This window comes from Carassius auratus, chromosome 19 (assembly GCF_003368295.1).
Source record: "Carassius auratus strain Wakin chromosome 19, ASM336829v1, whole genome shotgun sequence".
Taxonomy (NCBI): domain Eukaryota; kingdom Metazoa; phylum Chordata; class Actinopteri; order Cypriniformes; family Cyprinidae; genus Carassius; species Carassius auratus.
The window spans coordinates 19993592-20006861 of NC_039261.1; the positions used below are offsets into that span (position 1 = coordinate 19993592).

At 39.8% G+C, this 13270-nt stretch overlaps 1 protein-coding gene across 2 annotated transcripts in view; it reads right to left on the reverse strand.

Annotated features, from left to right (window-relative positions):
- Positions 1 to 1238: 1238 nt before the first annotated feature.
- Positions 1239 to 13270, reverse strand: part of LOC113119730 (ras/Rap GTPase-activating protein SynGAP-like) — a 28952-nt gene continuing 16920 nt past the window's right edge. Inside the window, exons 10-18 of one of the 2 annotated variants that reach the window (XM_026289357.1) lie at positions 12801 to 13002; positions 9615 to 9796; positions 8679 to 8862; positions 7867 to 8337; positions 7279 to 7737; positions 7001 to 7174; positions 5897 to 6108; positions 5744 to 5816; positions 1239 to 2414 (exon numbers count right to left, since the gene is read on the reverse strand). In XM_026289357.1, the coding sequence (XP_026145142.1) occupies positions 2385 to 2414; positions 5744 to 5816; positions 5897 to 6108; positions 7001 to 7174; positions 7279 to 7737; positions 7867 to 8337; positions 8679 to 8862; positions 9615 to 9796; positions 12801 to 13002 (1987 nt within the window). In that variant the 3' untranslated portion in view covers positions 1239 to 2384. Of the gene's footprint in view, positions 2415 to 5743; positions 5817 to 5896; positions 6109 to 7000; positions 7175 to 7278; positions 7738 to 7866; positions 8380 to 8678; positions 8863 to 9614; positions 9797 to 12800; positions 13003 to 13270 lie in introns of both variants that reach the window. The other variant, XM_026289356.1, reaches the window with a different exon arrangement.

Sequence of the window (13270 nt, forward strand, 5' to 3'; positions counted from 1 at the left end):
ACTCTAGAATCAACAAATCTCTCGCGCATTCGAGGATATTTCCATCGGTACATATAGAAATATATACATCCTACGCTCCTGAACCGGGCCGGAGGGTCAAAGGTCAATGCTATGGCTTGTCCGTGTCTATGGCTAAATTGGCGGCTGGGTCCTGCGGCGAGGACCGTTCGTTTCTTCATGAAGACAGAAACTCAGCTAGCGTGCTACACACGATCGCGATCTGTCGTAGCATTACTGACCCTACACACAAACGCTAGCTGATGTGAGCGCAACACCGCGCCAGAAGTGGTGAGAAGTGACGTATCGAAACAGAACCGGTCCATTAGCTAACGAATCGACGTCTGTATGGCAACATGTGTAAATGTGACCGCTCGTGTTCAGCCAATCAGAGCTCAGTATGGGAACTGTAGGCACAGAAACACTGTATCATTATCATTAGAACTAGAAGTACCTGAAATGCAGACAAAAGTAATACTTGTAACAGAAAAAGTGAGTAAAGACTAAAGTAATCGACTAAAGCCCCAGCGAGCAGCTGCTGGAGTATATGAGTATCATCCATCGAACACCAAGAAAAGAGAAAAACTCAACCCACTTAAAATGAGAGAAACTTTCCATCGGTAAATCTATGTACAGAAATCAGCAGCCGACCTCAGCGCTGTGTGTGTGTGTGTGTGTGTGTGTTCTCAAACCCAGTGAGCCGCACTGACGACTAAAGCTCCTCACAGACTCAAAGCAGCAGAAAATCACACCAGTCCGATCAAATACTGTTTAGAGACATTCGTAGGGAAGCACAGTTATGGAGTTTCTGTCAACATCTCATGCTAACCTGGTTAAAAATATAATAACAATAATAATAATATAGGATGAGAACGCTCCCAACAGCACAAAGAAACACATTAACACTTTAATTAATCAAAGGCAACTTTAAAATCGGTTTCATTTTTCAATTAATTTTTTCAATTAATCGGTTTAATAAATTATATTTGGTCCCGTTTAAATTTTCTTAATTATGCTTTAATGATTAAGATATAAATCCAATAAATTGAATTAGTTTTAACAATAACAGGGCCTTTTGATGTTTTTCTGTGATTCTATTTTAATGGTTAAATATAATTTTAATAATAAGGCCTTAGAAAATGCAATTATGATTTAATACAAATTTAGTATCAAAAAACATTATAGGACATAAGCCCTTTTAATCTTTTAATTCATCAATCGAAAATGAATAATTCCTTTTATCTTGTGCCGCAAAATGAGATGTATTGTAAACAATAACAATTCTAGGATAAGTTTTAATGATTGAATTATTACTTTCTGAAGTTCTGTCTATTGTACAATAGTAATATATTTATCACAATTTCAATTTGAAGTTAAGTTTAAATATAAGCTGGAGATACTGAATAATAATAAGGTATCAGTATCCTACACATTTAGACTCTCCAGCGTGTCTCAGAGCATTGTGGGATGTGTGAAGCATCGGCGGCTCACTAGGGTCTGAAGAGAGCTTCAGTGATGATCCAAACCTTGAACCTCGTCATCTGGGCGTTAGGCACAAACACACACCAGCACTAAACCAATCCGCTCGCTCTCCACATCCCAGGAACAGCAAACCGCTCGTCCTCTCTTGGTCCCATCATGCAGAGCGAGCGAGTCACATGACCGTCTCTGTCAGAGATGAGCAAACGTGTGATCATGGAACAAACTTCGTCTAGTCTCTTTTCGACCAGTCGTTCTAGAAGGAGCTCTTTAGGCACGGAGAGGAGATCCCGCCCCCCAGCTCGGGACAGGAATGGGCGGGGTTCTGAGCGGCATGCCGGCGTCTGATTGGCTCAGAAGTAATCAAGTCCCTCAAAACATCATTTGAAAAAAAAAAAAAGATTCATTATTGAGTCATTATTAGGAAGTTGAGGCTGCAACCGATCAAACACACACACACACACACACACACATATACAACACACTCCTGCAGTAAAGAGAGAGAGAGAGAGAGGCAGGGGATGATGGGAAGAGAACGAGAGAGTATAAAGTCATCTCTCTCTCTCCGTCCGTCCTTCTGCGTTGATTTTCTTTGTGCTATCGGTGTGATTGTTTCGGCCTCAAGATGCTGATTGTCGTCCATTTGGCTCAAAAAATTCAGAAGAAAGAGAGAAAGACAGCAGGAGAGAGAGAGAGACACACCTGAGGAATATATAGTTATATATCACTTATATACACATATATACACTCAGCGTGTGTGAGAGAGAAAGAGAGAGAGAGAGAGTTTGTCCAGTTGGAGTTGGTCGTCCTGCTCAGGCTCCGCCTCTCTCTTCTCTCTCAGCCAATCATCAGACACTCCTGGGTTGAGGTTCAACCAATCACAGGTCCGCTAGTCCTGCGCGGGCCAATCATGTTCCAGAGTGGGCACCATAAATCGGCTGAGGGAGAAACAGAAGCTGAGAATCAGTGACCCGACCCGTTAAAACACTCCAGTTCATCACAACAGCAAGAACTCAGTCAATATTCATCATACATTTAAAATAAACTCAAGTGGATGGAACTTTTGAAGGTGATCACATGGAGATGCACGGCGTGAACGGTTCCTGCTGTTCAGCTGAAGAAAGGGCTGAGCTGGGCGGCACAACGAAACACTGCACAATGTTACATGTCATTCCACTGTAAAGGCCCATTCACACAAACAACCATAATTACAGCTTTAATAATGGCTCTGATGATAATGACTCACAGGAACGATATCATTGGAATCACTTTCAGAGCAATTGATAGCCAATCGGAATTCATCCTGCTTTAAAGAGCTCGAGCATTTAAAGAGACAGAGACTATCATACGTTGGTTTGGATGCTGGTATAGTTATCAATACAGTAATCACTATAGTTACCATTTTAGTAATTGATGTACTTATTGTTATTGTAACCACAATGGTCATCTTTTAGTTACTAATATGGTTATTGTTATAGTTATTACTATTGTTATCATTGCATCATGGGTGACATTATTTATTACTGTAGTTATTGGTAAACTGTAATTACAGTTATCAGAATAATTCGTTATTACAGTGTTACGATAGTTCATGTTATAGTTATCAGTATAGTTATTATGATAGTTATCAGTACAGTTATTATTATAGTTATTGGTACAGTTACTATTATTGGTACAGCTATTGTTATCAGTATAGTTACTGTTATTGTTATCAGTACAGTTTCTGTTATAGTTATCGGTACAGTTATTATTATAGTTATCGGTACAGGTACTGTTATAGTTATCGGTACAGTTATTATAGTTATCGGTACAGTTACTGTTATAGTTATCGGTACAGTTATTATTATAGTTAACGGTACAGTTATTGTTATAGTTATCGGTACAGTTACTGTTATAGTTAACGGTATAGTTACTGTTATAGTGAAGGGTATAGTTTCTGTTATAGTTATCGGTACAGTTATTATAGTTATTGGTACAGTTACTGTTATAGTTATCGGTATATTTATTATCGTAGTTATCCATACAGTTACTCTTATAGTTAACAGCATAGTTACTGTTATAGTTATAATTACGGTTATCGGTATAGTTATTATTATAGTTATCGGTACAGTTACTGTTATAGTTAACGGTATAGTTACTGTTATAGTGAAGGGTATAGTTTCTGTTATAGTTATCGGTACAGTTATTATTATAGTTATTGGTACAGTTACTGTTATAGTTATCGGTATATTTATTATCGTAGTTATCCATACAGTTACTCTTATAGTTAACAGCATAGTTACTGTTATAGTTATAATTACGGTTATCGGTATAGTTATTATTATAGTTATCGGTACAGTTACTGTTATAGTTATCGGTACAGTTACTGTTATAGTTATCGGTACAGTTATTATTATAGTTAACGGTACAGTTATTGTTATAGTTATCGGTACAGTTACTGTTATAGTTAACGGTATAGTTACTGTTATAGTGAAGGGTATAGTTTCTGTTATAGTTATCGGTACAGTTATTATAGTTATTGGTACAGTTACTGTTATAGTTATCGGTATATTTATTATCGTAGTTATCCATACAGTTACTCTTATAGTTAACAGCATAGTTACTGTTATAGTTATAATTACGGTTATCGGTATAGTTATTATTATAGTTATCGGTACAGTTACTGTTATAGTTAACGGTATAGTTACTGTTATAGTGAAGGGTATAGTTTCTGTTATAGTTATCGGTACAGTTATTATTATAGTCATTGGTACAGTTACTGTTATAGTTAACGGTATAGTTACTGTTATAGTGAAGGGTATAGTTTCTGTTATAGTTATCGGTACAGTTATTATAGTTATTGGTACAGTTACTGTTATAGTTATCGGTATATTTATTATCGTAGTTATCCATACAGTTACTCTTATAGTTCACAGCATAGTTACTGTTATAGTTATAATTACAGTTATTATTATAGTTATCGGTACAGTTACTGTTATAGTTATCGGTGTAGTTACAGTTATGGTTATCGGTATAGTTATTGTTGTAGTTAACGGTATAGTTACTGTTATAGTGAAGGGTATAGTTTCTGTTATAGTTATCGGTACAGTTATTATTATAGTTATTGGTACATTTAATGTTATAGTTATCGGTACAGTTACTGTTATAGTTAACGGTATAGTTACTGTTATAGTGAAGGGTATAGTTTCTGTTATAGTTATCGGTACAGTTATTATTATAGTTATTGGTACAGTTACTGTTATAGTTAACGGTATAGTTACGGTTATAGTGAAGGGTATAGTTTCTGTTATAGTTATCGGTACAGTTATTATAGTTATTGGTACAGTTACTGTTATAGTTATCGGTATATTTATTATCGTAGTTATCCGTACAGTTACTCTTATAGTTAACAGCATAGTTACTGTTATAGTTATGGTTATCGGTATAGTTATTATTATAGTTATCGGTACAGTTACTGTTTTAGTTATCGGTATAGTTACAGTTATGGTTAACGGTATAGTTATTATTGTAGTTACCGGTATAGTTACTGTTATTGGTATAGTTACTATTTTAGTTATCAGTATAGTTACTGTTATTTTATTAATTTAATTTATGCATTTATCAGACACATTTATCCAAAGCGTCTTACAGTGCATTCAGGCTATACGTTTTTAACCAGCATGTGTGGTCCCTGGGAACTGAACCCACGACCTTTTGCGCCGCTAACGCAATGCTCTACCACTGAGCCACATGAAAACAATATTTTTGTTTGTATGTTAGAGTTATCTGTATTACTGTAATAGTTATCTTTATAGTTACTGTTATAGTTATGAGTATAGTTATCACTACAGTTGTCTGTTTATCACTGTAGTTACTGGAAAGTTATTACTATATTTCAACTGATGATAGTAAGCAGATTAAGACTATAGCTTCTGACTGAATTAGATGTATTATTCAGAGCTAGTGAGAAACAAATGACACACACACACACACACACACACACACCTGTGATGCACAGCAGATCGACTCTAGAATAATCTCATGTTACTGTAAACAACATACAGCTATTGGGCTTTACGTGACAACAAGCTGCACATCTCTTTTTTATGATCCGTGAGGTTGTCTACACAGAAATGTTTAGTGTTGGGTCACATGGTTCACACCGCACAGCTCGGCTCACTTCCTCTCCTCACTATCACACACACACACGACAGATGTGATGACGTCACACAGCAGCTCACTCTGCTGGAGTGCCATGAAGGTTACAGATGGTTGTTGTGTGACAGACCTGTTCTGTGAATATTCTGGTTTTGAGGTCAGGCATTCCACTTCCCCTCAGCTCATCCTCCACCACCATCAACCTGCAACACACACACACACATTCCCAGGGTGCTCTGGTAATGGTAGGGACAGAGTTTTGAGCGTGTGGCATGCGTCTGACCTGTTGATGATGCCCTTGATCTGCGAGTCCTTCTCCACCTGCTGCTGGCGCAGGCGTCTCTCGCTGTCGTCCAGCCGGCTCTGGTACTGCAGCAGGATCTTACTGGTCTGCTGCTCCTGGGAATGCAGCCGCCGCTCGTACTCCTCCAGCTTACGATGAGACATCATCAGACGCTCCTTCAGAGAGTGGATCTCCTCCTCGTACTCACGCACCTGCACAGAACATAGTATCAAATCAGCATGAGGGTGAATGCTGCCAACATGTTCAGAAATCTAACTTAATAAAGCCATTATGATTTTGGCTTTCTTTATGCAAAATATAATATTTTTCATAAATAAATGCATTCATTTTTAAATGTGTAAATTATTCAAAACATTTTATTTAAATAAAGTTATCATTATTTATGTTGCACTGACATTATTTTTAATGAGAATTAAATTAATTTATTCCTTAATTCTTATTACTGTCATGCTGAATAATTCTGAAAATAATCATGAAAATGTCACAATGCAAAATGTCTTCATTTTTTATGCAAACTATAATTTTAAGTATTTTACATAAAAATACACATTTATTTTTATATCTAGTGTTTATTTTTAGATATAAAAAATAAGCCATTTTGATTTTTTAATGCTCTATGAAGTTTTATTATTGACAATTTAAAACACTTTCAATAAAAAAAGTATGTTTTGCTGCCAGTTTAAAATTTTAAATGGTAATTTAATGCTGTTTTTTAATCTTAAAAAAATAACAGTTTAATTAATCAAGAAAATAATTTAATAATGCCAAAATAATAATACAAAATACGATTCTTGGTCCAACACATATTTTCTTAATGCAAAATAAAATGTTCAATATTTTTACATAAAGGATTTTTTTTATTTATTATTATTACATTTTTATGAGTGTAATAATATATATATATATATATATATATATATATATATATATATATATATATATAAAAGAGATTCAGCTGATTTTGAAGTCAAATATGAGCTGGTCACATATCTATTTGAATATAATAAGTTTAGAGTGATTTGATTGAACATCAGTGTGTTTGTAATTGTGCGGTGTTTGTTTGACCCACGTTACAGTACTGACCCGGTCCAGACGGGACTCGTCCATGCTCTTGGAGTGCTCCTTCAGTTTGAAGTCCTCGCGGTCCACACGCAGACTCTCGATGTCCGCAGACAGGTGTGGCATGTTGGACACCCAGGCCACCGTACGCTCGGATGCTGCTGAGGGAGGATTGAGAGTGGACGGAGACTTCGAGCCCTGAAACACACGGACACAGAGAACACATGACGCTCATGACAGCAGGAGAGAATTAAAGAAATCATAACAAAATGGGAGGTGTGACAGACTGTGTGTGTGTTGACCTGTTTGTTCACGGTTGGTTTGAGCAGCTGCTGTTGGTTGCTCTGCTGTGCAGGTTTTGCTGGTTGGTTGCTCGGTGTGTTTTCTGTGCTCTCATTGGCTCCGCCTTGAGGGGCGGGGCTCTCCGAGGTCGTGCTGGACTGATGTGGCAGGCCGGGGGCGGGGCTATCCTTCACCGACAGCTGTTGCCTCGGCATCTGCCTCCCGCCGAAACTGGAGTCGGGGGACTGGAGGAGGTTCCCGCTCTGGGGGCGTGTCTTGGGGGGCGTGGAGTTGGCGGCCGAGCTGACAGACAGCTGGTGGGAGGGCTGAGGCTTCATGCGCTGAGGAGGAGGCGGAGCCATGGAGGCCTGACGGACAGGATGGATGGTGGTGGGGGGCGTGGCCAGAGAAGCGGGCGTGCCGGTGCCTGTGGCTGTCTGTGGAGCCATGCCCATCAGAACCTGCTGCTGGAGATTCTCCTGCACACACACACACACACACACACACACAGAGCTTTTATGCCCAGCAAACCGTTGATAATCCCTTACACACAGTACAGAAGTAGAGCTCTAAGTAGGGTTCTGCCGTGCACCGAGGGCGTGGGTCACCTGCATCTGCAGCGAGAGCTGTCTGCGGGCGTAGTCGGCCTGGTTGTGGCGGGTGTAGTCGTCGCTGTAGCTGTGCGAGTGCACGATGTTGGGCTGCACCAGACTGTTCTGCGTCCTCAGGGCCGACAGGTCCTCGCTGCGAGAGAAGCCGCTGTGAGCGAAGGACGGCACGTGTCCGTTCTCCGGCTCGGGCGGCAGCAGCAGCGGCGGGGGGGGCGTGTGGTACTGCGGCCCGTCGGACGCCAGGTGGAACAGAGGGTTCTGGAAGGACAGAGGCACGTGCATCGCAGCCGCCTGAGACAGAGAGTCTGTGGCCAGCTGATTCAGACGCAGACCACCCGACATACTGGAGCCGGCCGACATACGCCCTCCGGCCCTCAGAGGGGCGCCGAAGCCGGCCAGAGACCCCTGAGACGAGTTCAGCAGGTCGTTCACCGAGTGCAGGTTGGACACGCTGTTGATGCGAGAGTCCTGCAGGTCCATCATAGAAACACTCTTATTCACACTGAGAACCTGACGAGACACACACCACACACTCCTGCATCAGTCTCCTGGAGCCCAGCACACAACACAACATCCTGTTAGACACGCTTCTCACACTTATCAGGACACGCTAGAGTACATCACACAAACAACCAGTTATTAACAGAGCTGTCAACTGATCAGTCGCCATTAATCATTCAGAAGAAACCTTTTTGTTTACTGTACATAATATGTGTGTGTGTATGTTTTTTGTGTATATATAATGCACAGCAAAATTATGTGTCTGTATGTATGTGTGTGTGTGTGTGTGTGTGTGTGTGTGTGTGCACCTTGGGGTCTGGTTCAGTGATGTCAGAGCTGCTGGTGCAGTAGGCGGGGCTTGAGCGTGCGAGAGGTGGGCGGGTCACGTAGAAGACGTCTTTGTTGGCACGGAGATCTCGCTCGGAGAACGCAGCCAGTCCAGGATGAGAGAGAGCAGCCGTGGGAGACGGCAGACAAGAGACATCCAGAGAGCTACACACACACACACACACCAGATAATAAACATGAATGAACATCTCATGCCTCATTCAATCGGTGTCTCAAACGCAGAGAGACGTCAATAAAACGCTTTAATGTCACGCAGCATTTCTCTGACCTCAGGCAGGCATCAGTGTCCACAGCTCGTTAGTTCACTAGAGAACGGCATTTCTATTCACTCATTAAGAGTGTCACCAATGATTATTTTGGTAATTCAGTAATCGGTCGATCGGATAATGATAATAGTTTTTTCTGCCGAGATAAAAATGGACCTAAATGAACAATAGCCTAACTTAAAATACATATGTTAATAACCAGTTAAAATATATAATGCATCATAAACAAGATAGCTAACATACATTTTTAACGATTGTTTTACACTTTACCACACAATCTAATCAGTGTTTAATATCGATCAAACATTATTTAATTCAAGTGTCCACTTGATCTTAAATATTTGGCTATTCTTTACGAAATAAATGCTACAGGCAATGTTAATTGCTGAATACGTGGACATCAGCGTTGTAAACTCGGAGGAAGGTTTTGAACGTTTATTGTGAAATCGCACCGAACCGTCAGCATATTGAGAAAGATCCTGACGTATTCTCCAGTGTTTGCGTAGGCTTATAAACAATGAACCTTGGTAAAGCGAACCGTCATGATTGTGTACTGTACACCACGTCCAGCAAACAGCATGGTGCGTATAGTTAGTGTGTGGGATGCTGTGGTTGTGTCCAGACAGAGACCTGTTGAGGTCTCTCATCATGAGGCTCTGGAAGTCGCTGGTGGCGAGGCGGCTGAAGGGCGGGCGGGTCATGTGACGCTCGGGCGGCTGGTGACTGGCCTGACGGTGCAGCTGGGGGTTCCTCAACGCCACGCTGATGTCATTCAGTAACCGCGGCAAGGGCCCCAGCTTCAGGATGGCATCCTGAACACACACACACACACACACGCACACACACGCATGCACACACACACACGCACACACACGCATGCACACACACACACACACACACACCATCTTGTTGCAACATTTTTCAAAAATCAAAATAGAATATATTTGGTCAAAATCCCATCTCATAAAAGATGAAGACTATTTAAGACAATATCAGCTGATTGACGGCAATCCAGAGCTCAAATACATAAACTATTACTCTTTTCAGACATAGTTTTTGAAGTAGAGTGAAGAAGATACTACACAAGACTTATTGAAACCCCCCCCCCATTAAACACTTTCTCACTGATGTGAGCGAATCTCACAGGTGACTGTCACTGAAGGGGGAGGAGTTTGGATCTATGAACTTTGACAGCAAATTGTTTATTTAGTTTTAGTCTAAGGACTAAAATGACAGTTTTAATCACATACATTTAGATATAGATGATTAAATTGAATGGGTGGAAAACATGTATTAAACATTTCTCTAAAACTTCCAAAGACAGGGAGAAAACATCTGAACACACAATATAGACACAGATTGAACTGCTTTGACATAACATCTTTGTCTCAATAGAGATCTAGAGACAAGAACATGGTCCTCTTTTGAATACCAATGGTTATATAACATGCACACAACATCCTTCTTTCTTTCAAGCAGACATTTATTTGTATAAATGAAAATAAGATCCTTATTAGGGCTACTAAAGTGATTCATTCCAGAGCAGCGAGTGCTTTGATCGTTCTTTTGTTGATTCATTAACAATAAGAACAAAGACAATAATTAAATTAGTCTGCTGTTCCTTTAAAACTGAATGCAGTACAGTACAGTACACTGGTGTTTATTTTTGTCACTTTTTGTCTGTCTCCATTAATTTTTTTTTAAATGTTTTATGAGACGTGCAGCAAGTGTATGCAAACTTATGATGTGAGCGTTACAGTTCAAATGTGCTTCTGGATCTCTGTCCAAACTTGTTTTTATTCATTAACCTGTTAACTGTCACCCGTCCACTCTGTGGGACGCCTACATTTACTTCACTATATTACAATTAAATCTAATCTAATCTTGACAAACTATATATTGTTGGAAAGGTCTAAGACTCCCAAATATATATTTTTCCAATGTTGTTTGTTAAAAATTATGTAGGAAAAGTAATCGATTAATTTATGACAAGAGTGCACCCTCAAAAAACTAAATTATAACTGGAGTTTTGACCTTTGTTTAAAAAAAAAATACTTCTTTGTTGCCTTTTTCTCTATCACATATTAGAAATCATCAGAAATTATATATCGACTGAAAACTTAAAATTGCTAAATTCATCCTTTAAAACTCATTTTAAAATCAGACATTGCATTACCACGTAAATGGTACATCAATATCATGTTACAAAATATTTTCATTCATGAAGTATAAAAATTTAAGTTTGGATCATGCACTACAAAGTCAATGTTCAAAAATTTGAGTGACAGTTAAGGGGTTAATGAAAAGGTCAATACATTTTCAATATCAGTGTTGGTAAAGCATTATATTATGCATCACAAGTAACGTGACTTACATAATCAGATTACTTTAAGTAGCTAGTAAAGTAACGCATTACTGTTTAATTTAGAAGGAAATATCTGAGTTAGTTTTTCTCGTTACTTTGTTTCTCCTGATTGAGTGACAGTTCTGGTGTTGCCATGGAGACAGAGATCAGGGGCCGGTTTCACAAAGATAGACTTTGACTATGACTTAGATATAGTTGATAGTCAGACTTCAGATAGACATCTAATTCAGACCATTGCACAAAGCACTTAAGACTCTGACTATCTCAAGTAGGACTACACTGCAGTGCATTCTGGGTAAAATAAGACACTTTTCAAAACAAAAAACATGGCGGATCGAGTAAGCGCATTTAACCGGTCAGTTCAGTTTACCCCAGCAGAAAATATGTGTTTGTTGGAGGAGTATAATAGTTACAAGGACATTTTACTAGGGAAATTTAGCGGAGGAGAATGTAGTAACAAGAAGAAATTTTTAATTTGGAAAAAGATTGCCGCGACAGTAAACAGCATTAATCCGACCGTTGAGCGGAGCGTTAAATACGTACAGAAAAGATACAAAAACATGGTGCAAGATGCCAAAAAGGAAATATTTAAGAGGAAATATCCAAGAACGGGAGGAGGACCCCAAGAGAAACTTAAAGACACCACTGAAATGGTGATGAATATATATGGTGGACAGTCGCCGATGTTCTGGGGGATAAGCGGAGGACGGGAAAGTGGAGTGTGTGGCGCCGTCAACACTGATGTAACCGGCGGAGTTCCCTCAGCCACTGACAGCAGCACCCCGCCGCCACTTCAAGAGGAAGAGCCAGACAGTCAAGATGAGAATACAGGTAACAGCGGGTGATTGTTATAAATAAATCAGTTTGGTTTTTCCTTTTGCTTTATTGCCTTCGATATGATGCTAATAAAGTCAAGTTATAAATTTAAATTTCCAGTAGGTTACTGCGTTCCCTAAAAACCCTTTCCCTTCTCATAGCGCTCTCCATAACGTCGTCAGCAAACCACAAATTATGAGCCATTTTCCCCTTTTCTTTTGGCTGTTTGTTTCTGCTGGTTGCCAAGGTAACAGAGTCTTAGACCTAAGTTAGCCTGGGGGTAAGGTGTCTAATTTGTTTGGTCTAAATTAAGTCAGTCTTTATCTTTGTGAAACAGTCTAACTTGCATTAGACTAGTCTATGAGTAAATTTTAGACTTGTCTAACACTATAGACTGGTCTGAATAGCTTTGTGAAACCGGCCCCAGGAGTGAGTGTGAACATGATCTCACTGTAGATCTAGACTCAATATGAACATGTGTTCACTCTAAAACACATTCAGTGTTCCTCACAATAAATAAAAATATCTTATACATAACAATACATATACAGATTATTCAACATTGTTCATTATGGAGTTTTTATCGTCTTTTTATCTAAAAATTATTGGTAAACTAAACGAGCAGTGGGCCGTACCTTGCTCAGCTGGGCCATGACCTCCCACAGCAGACTGTGCAGGATGGAGAGCTCGCGGCCCAGGTCTATGTAGCCCTCGAACGCCCCAGCGTTACTCACACACTCCAGATTAGAGATCTCGTACAGGAACTGCTGCATGGAGCCCCACTCCATCTCCAGGAACTCATTCATGAAGCCCAGATAGTCCTCCTTCCCACTGAACCTGCAGAGAACACACACACACACACACAGCAGTGTGGGATAGAGAGAGAGAGAGAGAGAGAGAGAGAGAGAGTGATGGGTGACGGAAAGAGAGACAGATGATAAGTGAGAAGCCAACAGACTGAAGATCATGAGACACACACAGAAACCCTGAGACACACACGCTTCTTGCGTCAGACCAAGGCTGCATCTCATTTCTAGTCTTACTTGATCTTAGTGCTGCGTTCGACACCATAGATCATGACATACTCATAGATCGATTACAAAAC